Source organism: Carcharodon carcharias, chromosome 2 (assembly GCF_017639515.1).
Source record: "Carcharodon carcharias isolate sCarCar2 chromosome 2, sCarCar2.pri, whole genome shotgun sequence".
NCBI classification, from domain to species: domain Eukaryota; kingdom Metazoa; phylum Chordata; class Chondrichthyes; order Lamniformes; family Lamnidae; genus Carcharodon; species Carcharodon carcharias.
The window spans coordinates 161,831,365-161,850,637 of record NC_054468.1 but is presented as its reverse complement, the minus strand read 5'-3'; the positions used below and the strand labels follow the sequence as shown (position 1 = coordinate 161,850,637).

Below are 19,273 nucleotides of genomic sequence, written 5' to 3'. Positions count from 1 at the left end.
CCCCTTTACCTCCTCCATGCTCATCATCCAAGGGTCTAAACACTCCTTTCAGGTGAAGCTGAGCTTCAGTTGCACCTCCTTCAATTTGGTCTATTGCATTCGCTGCTCCCAATGCTGTCTCCTGTACCTTGGAGAGACCAAACATAGACACCTTCACTCAGTCCACAAACATGACCCTGATCTTCCTGTCACTTGCTATTTCAACACACCACCCTGCTCTTATGCCCACATGTCCATCCTTGGCCTGCTGCAATGTTCCAGTGAAGCCTAATACAAACTGGAAGACCAGCACCTCATTTTCCGATGATCACCTTACAGCCTTCCAGACTTAACATTGAGTTCAACAAGTTGAGACCATGAACTCTCCCCTCTATCTTCACCCTTTTAAAAATGTATTTTTAACCTAATTTTTATTAATTCTTCGTTTTATCCCCTTTTCTATCCTTTTTTCCCCCAACCACCACCCAACCCTAGAAGGGCCATCTGTTATTTGTTTCATGTTCTTTCAAGAGCAATGACGAACCGCTATTAACACATTCTGCTTTCTTACCTTCATGCCACTATCAGCACCTTCTTTAGCCCTTACCACTACCACTAACATTCCCATTGCTTTTCCGTCCATGACATATTGTCAATCTCTCCTTAGCCCCCACCTCTCACTGGCCTTCTATCCAGCTTCACCTGCTCCACACCCGCCCCCGCCGCTTTCCCTTCCCTTCCCTTAAAATTTCATCATTTTTACTTCTCTTTAGCTCTTAAGTACAATCGTATGGGCTTGAAACAAACTGTTTTTCTCTCCACAGATGCTGTCAGACCTGTTGAGTTTTTCCAGCATTTTCTTTTATTTCTATTTCAGATTTACAGCATCTGCAGTTTTTGCTTTTATTTTTTCTCATTTTCAAAGCCTTCCATGATCTTGCCCAACCTACATTTGCCTTGTCTAATGATCCTTCAGTCCTCAGACCCAATGTTCCTCTCCTGTCCAGTTTCTAGCCATGGTATCTAAAAATCACATTTCATTCTTTCCAGAATGAGGACCAGCTTTCTGCTATGCCCGAGTAACTCAGGAATGCAGTCAATTTGGTGATGTCAGCTCTGCTGTAAAGCAATTTCCACTGCATAGCAATGGACAAGGTCAGGGTTGGGCAATTAGAGCTAGTCTTGCCAGTGACCCCTACATCCTGTGAATGAAAAAAAAAAGTTGTAAAGTAACTGTAGCTTTAGATCTTACCTCTGACAGAGAGCAGGAGAATCCCTGGGTAAGTCTTACAGAAATATAAATACTAGATACAGTAGAACGCTAGGGTTCAACCTGATTTTAAAAGATGCTCAGTTAGTTCTCCTTGGCTCTTTTAAATGAATTCTAAGTAGACTTTTTAAGTGTTTAGATGGTGCAACATGCCATAATATTCAAATTTTAAATCACAAGAACAGAGTCTTCTGCAAATATGTAGCTTTGTACAAAGGGTAGATTGTAATTCAAGCCAGGATAAGGCACTAACTGGTTGCATGCTACATTTGCAAACTAAACAAAATAGCCCATCAAAAACACAACAAAACTTAAAGTGAACAATCAACTCTCAAATCATATTAACTAATAAAGGAAAGTGCTCTAAGTACCTGAGGCATGACAATTTCAAAGAACCTAGAAATGCAAAAGCTCCATGAACAATATCTGCAAAAACATAGATCAGGGAATAAGTAACTTGAAAGTTAAAAATTACGACATGGTTTACCACATAAAAGTATTAACTTTAGTGACCCAAACAGACTGACATTTATTTCTCCCTGATGTCATTTAATTTCCGCTAAAGTTCTTCTATAGATCATTACAAATTATGTATTTATATAAACTCTACCACACAATCATTTTAAATGGTACTTGTTTCCTGAGAGATTTAAAAAAATATAAAGGCTTGCATCTATAAACCTGAATGTGATGCATGATGGTGTTCAGGGACTTAGTGTATATCAAAATTGTTTTCAGTACCAAAGTAGATTGAAAGAATTCAGGCTGCATTCTAAGTCAACCACTAAATAATCAAATGTAATTTAAAGAATGCTTACACAGATTTCATTTGCAAATATTTATTGTAAAAATGACAGGAAAAGTTCAGGAATTAAGTTTATTAGGTATAGATTTAAAAAGTATAAAACCTGCATCGTTTAAAGCAATGGTACATTATTTATTTTAAACATTCAAATTGTAAAGTAGTTTACTTTGATTTACTGTACACGTTGCATTTCAGTTGTACATGTTGCCAGCAACTAGTAAGTACAAATATAAAATCTCTCAAAGTCCACTGTTTTGGTAATTCCTCACATTTCATTACAAGTTCATTGCCTGTGAGCGATCACACACTGACTCTCAATTGGTTGGTTATTTCTTTTGATAGAAGCCACGAGAGTTTCATTTTTAATAAAACACTAAGTTGGTAGATCATCTCGATCACACAGCTCTGAACTAAACACCATAGGAGCTTCAATCTCTACAGATTTCGTGAATGAGGGACAATTCCCCAGGAATTGGCAGCACTTCCATTTTTTCCTCTGTTGTTATACAAACATCAAGCCTCTCCCCTCACTTTAACTGAGCCTCATTTTGTGCTTTAGTTTGCTAGGATTTATAGATCCTGAGTTTCTAACGATGGGGTTAATGGAAACAGTATTCACTAGCAATGCTCATCAGTTGTTTAGTCTGCATGAACACGAGCAGCATTATTCTCACTGTTTTCAGTTAGCCCGTGGAAGTAGCAAAGGTGCTGGAGCCAGGGCAGCAGAACAGGACGTAGGACCCACCCCACCCCAGGGCAGGGCAGGGGAGGGGAGGGGATATCCTGGTCTCTGCCTCGCTCTCTCCCTCCACCCCTCCCCAGGCCAGGGGGCAGCCCAGGCTCTGCATTCCCACCACCTCCCCCCACCTCATTGCTCAAAGCGGGGCAGAAGGCAGCTCGGGCTCAGGCCCCCCCACGTCCCCAATTCCCTAGGGCAGGGCGGGTGAGCCCGGGCTTTCCGGGTTAACTGACCAGCCGGGGCAGCCTGGCCGCCGCTTCTACGCCCTGCAGCCACTCCATACACCTTCGCAGCAGCGCCGGGTCGGGTGTTACATCTTCCTCCTCCTCATACTCCACATCGTCGTATTTGTGCTGATCGTTGAGCAGCGAGATCTTCACCAGGCTTCGGATATCGGCCCCCGAGGCCGAGCGGGCCTGCGGCGCCCCCGAGGCCGGCTGGAGCGGCTTGGCCGGCAGCTTGCTGCTGCTGCGAGCCGGGGCCGGGGCCTTTCCCCTCCCCTTGCCCAGCAGCTGCCGCTCCAAGCTGCGCCTCTGGATTACCCGCACGGCCTCGGGGGTCAGGCTGAGCGAGAAGCGCATCTCCTCCGTGCTGTCCATCAGGCTGGTCCGGGACGAGTTGCCGCTGCTCCTTCTGGCCGAGTCCCCGGAGCTGGAGGCCGGTCCGCTGTCATTCGAGCTGGCCAGAGGCCCGGGGCCTGCAGGTTGCGGCTGCGGCCGGCGGCCACCCTGCTTCAGCTTGGCCTCGGGCCACGAGTTGGAAAAGCTGCTGCGAGGAGCGGCCTGGAAGCGGCCAGGGGGCCCGGCCGGCGGCGCTGGGCCTGCGGGTTGCCCTGTCCTCGGCCCCCGTGGGATCACCTGCCGCCTCCCGGGGCAGCCCACGGCCGGGTGGATCGGAGGGAAAGGCACGGCGCTTCGGTATGTCCTCGCAGGGGCGCCCGTCTTCATCACCTCGGCTGCTCACAGGTGGACTGACTGGCCCGAGTGCAGCCGCCGCCGGTTTTATACCGGGCGGGGCGGGCCGGGCTGGGCGTGTGCAGCGTCCCCGGTGACTCTCTGTAAACTCAGTGCTCAGTCTCGCCCGGATATATTGACCTCCCCCTGGCACTGAGCCCAGAGCAGACTGCAAACACCACTCGCTATCAGGCTGCAAGAACACACCATAAATATCAAAGGGAGATCAATTAGTCTATTTCACAGTCTCGCGACATCATGTGTTTTAAATAGCTTGGGACTCCTTACCTAACAGCACTGTGGGAGTACCTTTACAACATGAAATGCAGCAGTTCAAGAAGGTTCAAACACTCCTTCCAGGTGAAATACTAATTTACTCGTACTTTTAATTCAGTTTACTGTATTCGCTGCTCAACGTGATCTCCTCCAACTTGGAAAACCAAATGCTGACCGGGTGACCACTTTGTCGAACACCTCGGCTCAGTACACAAGCATGACCCTGACCTTCTATTGCTTGACGTTTCAATTCACCATCTTGTTCTCATGTTCACATTTCTATGCCTGGCCTACTTCAATATTTCAGTGAAATCCAACAACAAGCTGGAAGAACAGCACCCCATCTTCCAATTAGGCACTTTACAGCCTTCTGGTCTCAACACTGACCTCAACAACTTCCTCTGTTTTGAATCCACCATTCCCCCCCACCCCAAAGTGCCAAGTCTGTAGCTTGTTCTCATGTTTTTGTTTTCAGATTGAGCTGACCTTTATTCAGCTATTAACACCTACTCCAGACCAATGGTCTGTTTCTTTACAACTACCATTACCTTTGCCATTTGTTCCATGGTATCTTTGTCATTAATCTCCTCTGCCCTCAAACCGATTCCTTTCCTCTCTTTTCCAACAGCATAAAACCCATCACATTTCTACCACTCTTCAGTTCCAAAAAAAGAGTCACATTGGACATTAACTATGTTTCCCTCTCCACAAATGCTGCCAGACCTGCTGAGTTTTTTCAGCATTTGCAGTATTTTGCTTTCATCGAAGTATTGTGGACTGTGTGGAGGAAAGTGAAAGACTTCAAGAGGACATGGGCGGACACATGGCAGATAAATTTTAGTGCAGAGAGATGATACATTTTGGTAGGAAGAATGAAGTAGACCATTATAAAATAAAAGACACAATTCCAAAGCAGAGGAACTTTGTACAAATCATTGAAGGTAGTAGGCAAGTTGAGAAAGCAGCTATAAAGGTATACAGAATTTTGAGCATGATAAATAGAAACATAGGGCAGAATTTTCCCCCCGTTGGGGGGGAAGTTTAAGAGCGGGTGCGTGGAAGCGCGCCTCCAATCAGCACCCACAATCGGGGGCCGCCACCATTTTACGTGACGTCTGTGTGTGCGGGGGGTGGGGGGGGGGGGGGGGGCGGGGTGGGATTCCCTGAACCAAGTGTGCGCTCTTTTGCGCATGCACATGAAAAAGCACATTCATCTCCCTGGGGCTAAGTGCTGCCTCAAGGAGATCGGCTGTACAATAAAAAAATGTGAAAAATAGAAGAAAAACATTTCCCCAACACTGTCACATGAGGGGACATGTTCATCAGTTTTAAATACAGTTTAATTAAATTTTTAAAAACCTATACGAAACCTCATCCCGCCTGTAGATGAGGTTTCATGCTTTTTCTAATGCCCACCAGGGTAACTTTAAGGTTGGACGGGTGGGTCCATTAATTACTTTAATGATTCTGTCAATGGCCAATGGCGGTGACGTCGGGAGTTCCACCTGATTTCATCCTGCCCACTCGCCGACCGGGAAATCCTGGCCATAGAGTACAAACAAGGAAGTTATAATGAACCTTTATAAAACTCTGGTCCAGTTTCAACTGGAACATTGTGTCCAATTCTGGGGACCACACTTTAGGAAGGATGTGAAGACTTTTGAGAGGGCACAGAAAAGATTTACGAGAATGGTTTCGGGGAAGAGGGACTTGAGTTACAAGGATAGATTGGAGAAGTCCATGTTGTTCTTGTTAGTGAAGAGAAGATTGAGAGGAAATTTGAAAGAAGTGTTCAAAATCATGAGTAGTTTGGACAGAGAAGATCAGGAGAAACTGCACTTGTTGATGGAAGAGTCAAGAATAAGAGGACACTGATTTAAAGTAATTGGCAAAAGAACCAGAGGTGACATGAGGAAAAACGTTTTATGCAGCTAGTTAGGATCTGGAATGCATGGCTGGGTCAAAATCCTGGAACTCCCTCCCCAACAGCACTGCGGATGTACCTGCACCAAATGGACTGCAGTGGTTCAAGAAGGCAGCTCACCACCACCTTCTCATGGGCAATTAGGGATGGGCAATAAATGCTGGCCTAGCCAGCAGCACCCACATCCCATGAATGAATAAAAAAAAGTGTGATGGAGGCAGATTCAATCGCTTCTTTCCAAAGGGAATTTGATAAGTACTTGAAGGGGGAAAAATAATTGCAGAACTAAGGAAAAAGGAGGGGATTGGGACTTGCCGAGAGAGTCAGCACAGACACAATGGGCCAAATAGCATTCAGCTATGTTGCAATCATTCTATGATTCTTTAAATGGTGGAACAAATTTATTAATGTAAATAGAAGCAAGATCATACTTCAGTTTGCATCACTTTTACAAAACATTGAACTCATGATTTCGTTCCCTCTTGGGTGCAACTGAAGAAGTTTCTTTCGCTGACTCTAACCGATAATACTAAAGTTCTGTACAAATCTCCATGTATAACAGTAATGATATGAGATCACCTCCATAGAAACTGCAGTACAATGATGTAAGAACTGATGAGCTGAGATAATTCAAGATTTATCTTTGCCTAACTGTGCAGCTATGAACCAACCCCACTGCCTCAGAAGTACTCTTGGGCTTTCCAGGTTCCACCCAGTTAACTGAGTTAACATAGCTGTGGATTGTTAATGGAAGAACTTCCATATTGTGACTATGGCAGTAGAAAATTCATTTCAGGTGTGATCCCTCATCAAAACTGTTCAGTTCTGCTGAAGGATCTACACCTGAAACATTAACTTTCAGGTCTCGCCACAGATATTGGCAGAGTTCTGAGCACTTGCAGCACTTTTTCATTTTGCCTCTGAAACCTCTGTTCAAAGTCTAGGAAAGATACATTGCAAGATCAAATCATGGGTTTATGCACTCTCATACATTGAATTTCCACATCAATGAGCATACTGTAGTTACTCATTCTATAAAAAAAGGCGTAGGTAAGTTACAATACCTTCAAACACCATGTGGGAGTTGTGTTGAGGCTTGCATAACTGATGAAAATATTCTTCTGTTAGTAATGTAGTCAAAAATAAGATATGGATCAAGGTCAAAGATTTGAGAATATATTGTTTTTAATGCATGATTTTGAGCTATGTTAGTAAAAGATTTATGTATTGATTCTGTACTTAAAACCAATGCACTGTAGATGGCCTTTGATGCATGTACATTTTGTATGAATAGGAACATTGTCCTGTTATATGTGGGTATTTACTTCTAATACTATTTCTCACTGGGAAACCAAGATGTGGTGTTAAGACTTTTACATTTCTCAAATCAAATTGTAGAATGACGACAACATACAGCAGTATGTAAAGACAGATCTTCACATTCTTACCTTGAATTTTCTGCTTGAACAAAATAAAACTGACTACAGCTAGAAATATGGTATTACACACTCTTTAGTGTAGACATTTAACATTTTGTTGTATACAGTGAGCCTATTCAAATAAAAATATTTTTGTCACTATATTTTGTTTTGATCCCTGTGGGGGAACTGTTAACCAAAATAACAAATTTTACTGAATGACCCCCCCCCTCAACCGACCCGCACCAAGTTAAGAAATTATCAACAGGATTCCAATCTTTGTAGCTTTTACTTTAACATGAATCACACCCAATGCAAATAAAACATGAATCATGTTACAAATGTCCCTGGGCGAGGTCCCCCAATTTGTTAACTTCCCAAATGGGACTCCAATTTTGTTATGCTCCCAGGCAAGAAGGAATGAACTGGCTTCCCTTCTTCACTCAACCAGCTCAGTGTGTCGCAACAAGGTTAATTTAAAATCCCTTCCCCAGTGGTAACTTTCCCCATCCAAATGTATTTTTTTTAGATGGAGCCAATTTAGCCAGGCTTTCTTGAGTCAAAGAACCACTAAGTCTATTAGTTACTAAAAACCTGAGAAAAATAATAAAAATGCAACACACATTCACACAACTCAGAAACGAGGGGCAGAATTTTTCCACTTGTTGAGCCGGCACGGGCCTGACCTGAACAAGTGTAAAATGATGTGCGATGATGTCGGGCGAGTGTCCTGACATCATTGCGCACTCACGTGATATTTTGCTTGGCGGGCACACGGAGTCGGAGCAACGCCCGCCATTAACTAAGAGACCAATTAAGGCCCTTGACAACCCAATTGATGGCGATTTAACATTGCCCATGTGATATTTCGCTCAATTTGCCCACAATTTGCATAATCTCATCCACGGGTGAGATAAGAAGAGTCAGCAGCATTGTCAATGTGAGTGTCATGAAGTTATTAATGTTTATAATATTTTGGAAAGTATTTTTCTTTTAAAATAGAGGTTTAGTCTGCGGGTGTGTCTTAACTGGATTAAAGCCAGCTAGTCTGGGTGCTTTGATATGTACTAGTTCTGATGTGTGAGAGATAGCGTGCATTTACATTTTTTGATTAGAGCATTCAAGAAGTGGGGTGAAAACTGACACCTTTCTAGCAGCTACCAAGCAATATGTTTATATTATTAATAAAATTGGTACCATGAAAGGGGTTTTAGTGTTAGGGAGGTTTAGTTCAGAGGTTGTTGATGCAATGAGAATTAACTCTCAATGGCGCTGGTGGGTAGAACTTCAGTAGTTTTCAGGTGTGCAGAGCGGAGGCTATGTGAGATCAAAAGGCAGCTGTAAGCCTTCAACTGGCTCCACAGAAGCCAAAATGAAAGAACCTCATTTTGAACTTATAAGGTGAAAATTCTTTGCCTGTTGTTTGGTTTAGTCTGTGAGTTGCTGTTGCCTTAATGGAAATTAGTTTGGGAATTTGTTAAAAGTTATGAAAATAGTAATTTGTAGCCATGTGTACATATATTTTAACCTGTGTAAATTAATAAAATGTTTCCTTTAGTTTAATGTAAAACCTCAAGAGCTGGTGGTCTGATTCCTGCATTTAGAGTCGCATCTCAAACATAACATTTAAGGCTGAATCTTAACTATGTCGAGCGGGCTGGGTGGGGGCAGGCATGGAGCCAATTGCCGCCTGCGATCAGCTGCGCGCCGCCATTTTACACAGGCAGGCCAATTAAGGCCCACCCTGCGTAACACACGTTCCGTAACGTTCAGCATTACCTGTGCGGGCAGGGGGAGGAGGGAGAGTTGGGTCCTGTGCGCGAAAGAGCGCAGCAATCTCCTTGAAGCACAGAGCTGCCTCAGGGAGGTTAAGTTGACAATTAAACTTTTTAATAAAGGAAGTAAAAAAAAATTAAACATGTCCCATCATATGACAGTGTCAATGAGCTGGGACATGTTTGTGATTTTGCAAAATTTAATTAATTATTTTATACAAGCTTCAGGAAACTTCATCCCGCCCGTGGATGAGGTTTCCTGAAAAATGCAAAGGCTGCTTGGGCTCTTCGCCTGCCTGCCAACCTTAAGGTTGGATGGGCAGCATGGTTAACAACTTTAATTGCTTTTTTAATAGCCTTAGTAAACTGTTGACAGTTTGGCTGGTGCGCAGTTGCTTCCGGCACACGACCGCCGAATGAAATATTGAAATGACGCGCAATGATGTTGGGACACATGCCCGATGTCATTGCACATCATTTTACGCGTCGGTGTGTCGGGCCCGCGCCTGCATGCTGATGGTAATACTCTGCCCTTAACATTATGGGTTATGACAGTTGTTTAAACTTTCCCTCTGGGATTTTTAAATAACTCCGCTTTACCAACTGCATAGGTCATAACAGTGAGGAGTTTTGGAGATAATTTGCTGCTGGTGGCTTATTGGTACTTGTCAGCTTAATCTCTGATCGGGGCTTCATGCTTAGCATTTCCAGGCTTCATTTCTGGATTCATTGGTGTCTTCCAAACCCCCTGAGGATTCTGACCCTTCCAGGTATCAGACAACCTTCCCTTACCCTGGTATTGGGATTGTGCTCTCTGCTGGAGGCACCTCCTCTCAGGGGGAACAAAGGGGCAGGAGGGAGAGGAGGCCAGGTGTCTCCATGCAGCTACCATGGGAGGGACCTGTAGGACGAGAGGCACAGGCACAAGGGTTTCAGGGCCAGCAGGTAGTCCAAGGTGGAAGGGGCTGCAGAAGATGCCACTATCCTGCTGCCAGGGTTTACAGGCAGCGATGCATCTCCTCAATATGTCCAAGGTGCAATGCTGAAGGAGAATCCACTTCCCCAGGGAGACCGTATCCTCTATCTGTCAGATGATTGGGCCTGGGATCAGCTTCAACTGCGTGACCCCATGCCATTGGCTCTGAAGGTCACAGTGGCCCTCAACTTCTATGCCTCCGGCTCTTTTCAGGTGTCACTAGGAGATCTTTGTGGAGTCTACTAATCATCTGTCCACAGTTGCATCAAGCTGGTGACTGATGCTCTGTTCAGGTGGGTATTGACTTTCGTTCACTTCCATACGGACGAGGCCAGCCAGACAGAGTGAGCCAGAGGATTTGCAGTGATTGCTGGGTTCCCCTGCATCCAGGGTGCAATAGACTGCACACATGTGGCCAGTCAAGGCGCCAGCGGGTCAGCCCGGTGCCTTCGTCAACAGGAAGGGCTTCCACTCCATGGACGTGCAGATAGTGTGTGATCACAGGATGCTGATTTTACAAGTCTTTGCAAGGTACCCTGGCAGCTCCTGTGATGCATACATCCTGAGACATTCCCAGGTGCCGGGGCTCTTCAGTGCTCCAGCGAGAATGGATGAATGGTTGCTGGGTGACAAAGGCTATCCCCTCAAAAGGTGGCTTATGATGCCTCTCCGCCACCCAAGAACAGAGGCAGAGCAGCGGTACAACAGGAGCCACACCTCCACAAGAGCAGTGGTAGAGAGAACCATAGATCTTTTCAAGATGCACTTCCAATGCCTGGACCGTTCAGGGACGCATTGCAATACCCCCTAGAGTGGGTGTCACTGATAGTAGTTGCATGCTGCACTCTGCACAATCTGGCACTGGCAAGGGGGGACCCACTGGAGGAAGAGGATGTTGTCGCAATTGCACAGGCCACAGATGATGAATCCAGTAGTGAGTCAGAAGGGGAGCACGATGAGGAGAACGCTGAGGGAAAGGGGGCAGACCTCAGTAACCTCCAGGGGAGGCAGGGACACCAGGGACACCTTGATCCAATGCTCCTTCAGCTAAGCTGCCAAATAAGAACTACCACCTCATGCCTGGGCTGCCCCCTCCATCCTGGATCGCAGATCCTGGATCCTGGATCCTTTCCTCGGCCCCCAAGATAAACTCAGTGCTTGTGCAATAAGGTTTTGAGCCACCCACATCCAGCATTACATACTGGCCTACCCTGTACCTATAAAACAAATGAAGCACGCTCAGGCCAATAACACAAAAGCAAATGTAATTTAATGTTGGAACTCACATAATATTGAAAGGAACAATATCGGTAGTGTTGGTCACACCATTAAAAAAGAAAAACAAAATGGGTGAACAAAAGATCACCTGTGACCAATCTCTCTTGTGCTTAAAGTGCTTTAAACTTACTTTTGCACGTGCTATGTCAAGGTGCCCCCACGCACACCCCGCCGCACCCCCCCCCCCCCCCCCCCCCCCCCCCCCCCCCCAGCACTGGAGGCAGCCTGCTGACCCTGGTGTCTTATTGGCCTTGATGACCTTGGCAGGCATCCTGTGGCCAGTGGACCCCATGCTGGCCCCGCGCAGGAGGGAGTGGCCAGTGCCATGACTGGCATCTCCGCAGTCATCGCAGCCTCATTAGATGTGATGGTCACTAGCGGAGGGGCGGATGAGCTGCTGCCGTCATCCAAAGTGCCCTGAGAGGAGCCTGCAAAAATGACAGGCAGCTTGTGCACCAATGTGAGGTCGCTGTGGATCTCCCTGCTCATCATTGGTGGACTGCTAACCCAAGCTGGGATACTGGGTGCCCCATCCATCTCATACATGGACATGACCGGCTGAGGTCAGTGCCTGGGGGAGGGCTTGCAAGTCCAAGCACAACCCCAGGAACCCCAGATTCTGTTCCTGGAGCAGTCTGTCCATGAGAGTCACCACTATCTCCATGGAGGAGGCAGTACGCTCGGCGATGAGGGTCAACACAGTGCTCACGCTCCACAGGGACCCCTCCACAATGGAGACAATGGCACACATACCCTGTGGGATCTCTGCCAGATCCTCCTGCGCAACCTGCTGGACATCCAGCATCTGCTGCCTAATGGACAACTCCAGACGCTCATCATCTGCCTTCGACTGAGCATCGTCCTGGTCTCCAGCAGTCTTCTAACTGCCGACGCCCTGGGCACTCTTTGCCTCTGCCTGCAGCTCAAGCAAGTATGATGTGTCCTCATCAATGTGCACCGAGATACAAGCCGCTAAAATAATGCCCACTGCGCTGGCACCTGTTGCAGAGAATGGATGTGACACAGGTGCTTGGGGAACATGGTGGTCCAGAGTCAGGAGTGGCTCTTCAGGGTCCTGAGAGCAAACTCCTGCTGGTGAACCTAAAAGGGAGAAGAAGGACATGTCATTAGCTAAAGTCATCACTCTGTCACTCTACATGCCAGGCACTCTGGTGAGACAATGGAAATCTGCATCATTGTGCCCTCATCTTTCAATGATCAATGGGGACTCCAGGTTCAAGGCTCACATCAATGAAGAGACTGCACCAGAATGGTTGCACAAGCCAAAATTCTCACCTCAGCGCATGGCACTCTTATCTTCACTGCGGCTGCTTGACCGAGGTGCATGGCACCTCTCGAGCTCCAAGGCCTCCTGCTTGTATCTGGAGAGGATGAGAAAGTGTGGGGGTCCTCCACCAGCCTGCGACCTCTGAATATTGTTATGGGATGTCTTCTCCTGAAAGGGCAGAGGAGCATTGATTAGTCCACTCTCTACTTGCAGCACCATTGCAGCCTGGCCAACCCCAGCTGAGGAACACCTTGCAGGGCACATCCAAATCGTGGCCTTCGAGCTGCATGGCACTCAGTCAAAACAGCCAAGGCTCAGCCTCTTGGCCAGCTCTGGCGTGATTGACAGTTGGCTCTCAGACACTAACACCCATGAGCTCTCCGGGGGAATGGCCAGATCAAAACAATTCAACACAACTGACTCATGCCAACACAGTACTCACCCATCCTAAGCGCGGTAGGTCAATGAAGTGTTTCCGGCACTGCACCCAGGTGCGCTGCACCAGGTTGTGGCTGCTCACCCAGGCCGCCACCTCCTCCCATGTCTTCTTTGTGAAGTGAAGTCGCCTCCTCCTCCCATCTCTAGGGACAAGGGTGTCTATTCTGCCCTCCAGAAGGGCAGCAAGGCACTTATCGGAATAACGGGGGGCCGAGTGCCCGGCCAAGTGCCCATCCAATCTCACCTCCTGCCTGGTCTCTGCATCCTCATTTGCAGTCATGTTGCTGCTGCAACTCCAACGTGGGCAGCCTCCCTGGGGCTGCCTGCGCTGTTTTTGAACTGGCTGCCGGGTCGGCCTTTGGACTTGGTGGACAACAGACCCCCACCCACCACCCCTCAGAGGTTTTCCACCGTCGGTCACACTGGGCAGGCCTTAATAGGCCCACCAGCGTGAAATCGAAGTCCAGCCTTGATTGCCGGTGGCTGTCAGCTTCCAGAGCACCCTCGCCCGCCCCCGCTGAGCCTGTTCAACGAGGCAAAATTCTGCCCGAGAATCTAAGAGTCCAAATAAAAGTTTTAATAAAGATACAAATTAGTTTTTGGCTTGTCTATGAGGCACAGATGGTGAAACATTGTGGTTGTTAAGTTGGGTGATTCTGATAGAGCTGACTTTGGTATTTGGTTTGGAGACACTTGGTTCTGCAGGTTGGCTGAAGAAGCTGTCCCATTTCTTTTGTGATTATGGTTTTGCTGACCTTTGCCTCCAGCAACATAAAGAGAGAGAGAAAGAGGGAGAGATCTTCACCTGCGATTGCAGAGGTGACTAGTTGGACTTCTTGTGCTGTCTCACACACAGCACATTAGCACTGTTCTGTGGCTAGCTTTTTAACCCATTTTTCCCTGTGTGTTCCTGTAGGGGGAAAAAAAACATGTCTTGCACCCAGAGTCTGTTTTCTTTGATTTCCGGCCATCTTACACATTTGGAGATATGAATCACCAGGAGATGGATTTAAGGTGACTGCTTGAGATGTGGTAATTAGTCTTTTATCTCTGCAACCATAAGAGATTAATGTTCAGTCTTTTGCATCTTTCCTAACTCCCTTTTAAGTGTTTCTGGAGGAAGAAGGCCTTAACAGCTTTTCAGGTGCAACCTTTCATGTTCTGTCAGGACAGGTCTGTCAGTATAATCCACACAGGAATTTTTCCAGAAAGTGGTCACTTTACGTTATCAGCCATCTCTTGGTCAGTGTCCTTTCTTGTATTACTTTAAAAATCCACACATCATCCTTAAAAAGTTCAATATGCCCGTAAGTAATTCGTGACTGTGATCTGCTTTTCATGGCAATTAACCGGCAAATGATACTTCAAATAAAAAGGTAAATTTCACTTTAAATAGTCAATACAACAAAGATATGTCTTACGTAACCACAAGCACCCACATCACTCCCCTCACAAATGTGGCACTGCTGAAAAAAGAGACATGCTGTCTAAGCTTTTTGCCTTACACCCATCAGGATAGATCAGAAGATTATCAACGGTAAAGTAAACAACAATTTATATTGCATGAGAAGAGAGTGCTGATTGGTTGGCAAGTTGACTCTGATTGGTGAAGGTGTTGCCATGGAGAATGAAGCAGGGAATGTTTAATAGCCAAGCCTTTGTTCATTTCAAACCAAGCAGGTCGACACTAATTGGCCAAGGCATTGCCATGGGAATGAATCATGGAATGGCTGTCCCCCAAGCTTTTGTTTAGTTGTAAAAGGCACAATACGTGGACAGGGTCCTGTGTGTGAAAATATGTGGCTTCTAGCATGTGTAAATGAGCCAAGCTGTGAACCTGACTGATCTTAAATTGGTTTTCAGTGTAGTTCTTAGCACAATCAGAATTGTTTAGAAAGAATTGTCCAATTGCAGAATCACATTTAATGTTGGACAATATGTTTTGAGTTTTGCAAGCATGGCTAGTTGGGTACGGTCAGTACTTTGCCTGTTGTGAACAGCCAAAGGTATGTGATATTGAAAGTACTAACATACAGCCCCTGCTTGCAAAACTCAAAACATATTGTCCAACATTAAATGTGGCACTACATAGCCATCATGAAAAGCAGGTCAGGAGTCCTATCTGACAACAGCTTTCACCTTTGATTTTCACAGGTATGGTTATTATCAGCAAGACACACATCTATGAACCTCCTCTCTCTGTTAGGCCATGATGGTGTAGATTTCCAAAGTTCTTTTATGAACAACCATTTATATCCCATTTCCTGGTTTGGCAACTTCTGGGGAAACACCCAACTCTTTACTGTCTCTGAGCTATTCACACTATTTAGCCAGCTTACACAGTGCCTCCAAGAACTCCTGTCTCCTTTACTGTCAAACAGAAAAAATGACCTCTTCCTGAGAGTGATTTGCTTCTTCTCCTCAAAACAATTCTCCGTGTTCCCCCTTCTGTCTACTTTCTCTTTGTGTCTGCATCTGTGTGTTAATCATCTTCACACTCCAGCTCCTCTGCTTGTAGCTCTCCTTTGTGTTTGTCAATCATTTGGAAGCTTTCTTAACTTCTTTCTTGTTGCTACTGCTTCCAGGTCAATTGCCACCAGGTTAAAAACAAAAAACTGCGGATGCTGGAAATCCAAAACAAAAACAGAAACAGAAATACCTGGAAAAACTCAGCTGCTCTGGCAGCATCGGCGGAGAAGAGTACAGCTGATGTTTCGAGTCCTCATGACCCTTCAACAGAACTAAGTAAAAATAGGGAAGGGGTGAAATTTAAGCTGGTTTGGGGGTGGGGGGGAGAAGTGGGGGGAGATGTTGGGACAAGCAAGCAGTGATAGGAGGAGATAACCAAAAGATGTCACAGATCAAAGAACAAAGAGGTGTTGAAGGTGGTGATATTATCTAAAAGAATGTGCTAATTAAGAGTGGAGAGCAAGACAAGCAAGGTACAGATAGCTCTAGTGGGGGTGGGATGAAATAAGACTAAAAGGGCATAAAAGGTATAAATAAACGATGGGGGGAATACATTTAAAAATAAAGGAAATAGGTGGGAAAAGAAAAATCTATATAAATTATTGGAAAAAACAAAAAGGAGGGGGAAGAAACGGAAAGGGACTGGGGATGGAGGAGGGAGTTCAAGATCTAAAATTGTTGAACTCAATATTCAGTCCGGAAGCTGTAAAGTGCCTAGTCGGAAGATGAGGTGCATTTCCTCCAGTTTCGTTGAGCTTCACTGGAACAATGCAGCAAGCCAAGGACAGACATGTGGACAAGAGAGCAATGTGGAGTGTTAAAATGGCAAGCGACAGGGAGGTCTAGGTAATGCTTGCTGACAGATCGATGGTGTTCTGCAAAGTGATCACCCAGCCTGCGTTTGGTCTCTCCAATGTAGAGGAAACCACATTGGGAGCAAGTTGACTAAGTTGAGGGAAGTGCAAGTGAAATGCTGCTTCACTTGAAAGGAGTGTTTGGGCCCTTGGGCGGAGAGGAGAGAGGAAGTGAAGGGGCAGGTGTTGCAAATTCTGCGTTTGCATGGGGAGGTGCTGTAGGGGGGTGTTGAGGAGTAGGGGGTGATGGAGGAGTGGACCATGGTGTCACGGAGGGAATGATCCCTACGGAATGCCGCCGGGGGGGTGAAGGGAAGATGTGTTTGGTGGTGGCATCATGCTGGAGTTGGCGGAAATGGCGGAGGATGATCCTTTGAATGTGAGGACAAGGGGGACCCTATCATGTTTCTAGGAGGGAGGAGAAGGCATGAGGGCGGATGCGCGGGAGATGGGCCGGACACAGTTGAGGGCCCTGTCAACGACCGTGGGTGGAAAACCTTGGTAAAGGAAGGAGGAGGACATGTCAGAGGAACTGTTTTTGAAGGTAGCATCATCAGAACAGATGCAACGGAGTCAAAGGAACTGAGAGAATGGGATGGAGTCCTTACAGGAAGCAGGGTGTGAGGAGCTGTAGTCGAGGTAGCTGTGGGAGTCGGTAGGCTTTTAATGGATATTGGTGGACAGTCTATCACCAGAAATTGAGACAGAGAGATCAAGAAAGGGAAGGGAAGTGTCAGAGATGGACCATGTGAAAATGATGGAGGGGTGGAGATTGCAAGCAAAATTAATAAATTTTTCCAGGTCCTGACGAGAGCATGAAACAGCACCGAAGTAATCATCGATGTACCGGAGAAAGAGTTGTGGAAGGGGGCTGGAGTAGGACTGGAACAAGGAATGTTCCACATACCCCATGAAGAGACAGGCATAGCTGGGGCCCATGCGGGTACCCATAGCCACACCTTTTATTTGCAGGAAGTGAGAGGAGTTAAAGGAGAAATTGTTCAGTGTGAGAACAAGTTCAGCCAGACGGAAGAGAGTAGTGGTGGGTGGGGATTGTTTGAGCCTCTGTTCAAGGAAGAAGCAGAGAACCCTCAGGCCATCCTGGTGGGGGATGGAGGTATAGAGGGATTGGTGAAGAGGAGGTGGTTGGGGCCAGAGAACTGGAAATTGTTGATGTGACATAAGGTGTCAGAGAAATCACGGATGTAGTTGGGAAGGGACTGGAAAAGGGGAGAGAGAAGGGAGTCAAGATAGCGAGAAATGAGTTCCATGGGGCAGGAGCAAGCTGACACGATCGCCACCAGGTTACATGGACTAGTATTTATTATTATGGAAGAAAATTACAACTGGTCCTTTGCAATCTGTGCAAACTCTTAAAAGTCCTTTTCAAACATTCTTAAAAACAGATCTTTTAAAGGAATTACACAGTTTCCTTACTGTATTCCTTCCAGGTCAAAGGTTATCAAACTCTCCATTGGAAAATATATAATGATATGATATGGCAGGTGGTATTTGCCAGGCTGACCAAATCTACAAAGGAAACTTGGTCACACTATCAACGATTTTACAATTTGTATTTATTACGAGAAGGCTGGTGCATTGAAGTCAGAAGAAATGAGTCCACCACTACCTTTAGAGGTTTTAAAGATTAAATTAAAGCATTTATTAACAAAGAGAAGAAAAATCTTAAACACATACAAGCTACACAGTTATAACAGTTCCCAAAATTTCTCCTTAACCAGATTCCCAACTACACCCCCCCGCTAAGGCAACAGTCCAAATAGATTCCAAATTTATAATGTCATCCAGCAATATTACCAAAAGCACCCACTGGACAATGGATTTCCAAGGCTTTTAACACAACTTAGATTACTGGAACAGCAAACTTCTTTGCGGTGACTACAGGCTTTTCCTCCAATTTTGTTTCACACAGTGACCTTTCGAGATCTCACATGGCCACACCTCACACAGCCTTCCATCCTTCTTTAAATATATTTCTCCCTTCTTGATCTGCAAATCCTATTGTTTCAATTTATTTTTTAGAAGTTACTTTTCCCAGAATATAAAAATCTTCCATGTTCTCATTATGGCCAGCGCTGTTGGGGAAAAATAAACATAACCGGTTTACCTTACATATCTTGTCAGTTGTGAAAACCTTATCACATCCCTTTGAAAATTAAACACTTCTCCACTTATCTAAAAATGAAAATTCCATTCACAATGTCTTTGCTGAGACCTCCCCCTAGTTGACTCATCTTGATTTCAAATGCCTGTTTTACACCTAACTTCTTTGATAATTTAAACCTTGCAGTCTAATCACCTCTAGTTTAATCAAATAAGTCACACACATACACACAACCATACACACATGAAATGCCTGCTTTAAAGTATCGCACAATAATATTAGGAAAAATATGATAGTTCCTTGACAATAAACAACACACTAACCACAGTGACTTGTAGATTGACAAACAGTTCACCCTGATTGGAATTTGTAGAATGTTTTCATCCATTCCTGCAGATATTATATCTATCTGAATAGAAATGTATCTTGAATTCTTCAGTAGGTGCAGTAGGCTAAAAGCCAACTTGCCACGTATTTCTTAAAATCTAGCTTAAATCCAAGGAATGCAGAGAAAAATAGCTACAATATTTATTTTCAAATCACTATTCAATTTTTTATTACAGTCTTATTATCTATTATGAACTATTAAAACAAATTAGTTCAGTCTATTAAATAACCCCTTTAAAAGGTACTATCAAGCTCCCTTGATGGCTAAAGTGAATTTGTCCAGTGATTAGCTGATTCATACAGGCAAGGACAGCACTAA

The 19,273-nt window shown here is 45.4% G+C and overlaps 1 protein-coding gene across 1 annotated transcript; it reads right to left on the bottom strand.

The window, feature by feature from the left end:
• Positions 1 to 2,370: 2,370 nt before the first annotated feature.
• On the bottom strand, positions 2,371 to 3,917 carry prr18 (proline rich 18). Its single transcript, XM_041177720.1, has one exon. The coding sequence runs from the start codon at positions 3,738 to 3,740 to the stop codon at positions 3,018 to 3,020; it is 723 nt and encodes a 240-aa protein (XP_041033654.1). The 5' UTR covers positions 3,741 to 3,917; the 3' UTR covers positions 2,371 to 3,017.
• Positions 3,918 to 19,273: the final 15,356 nt, after the last annotated feature.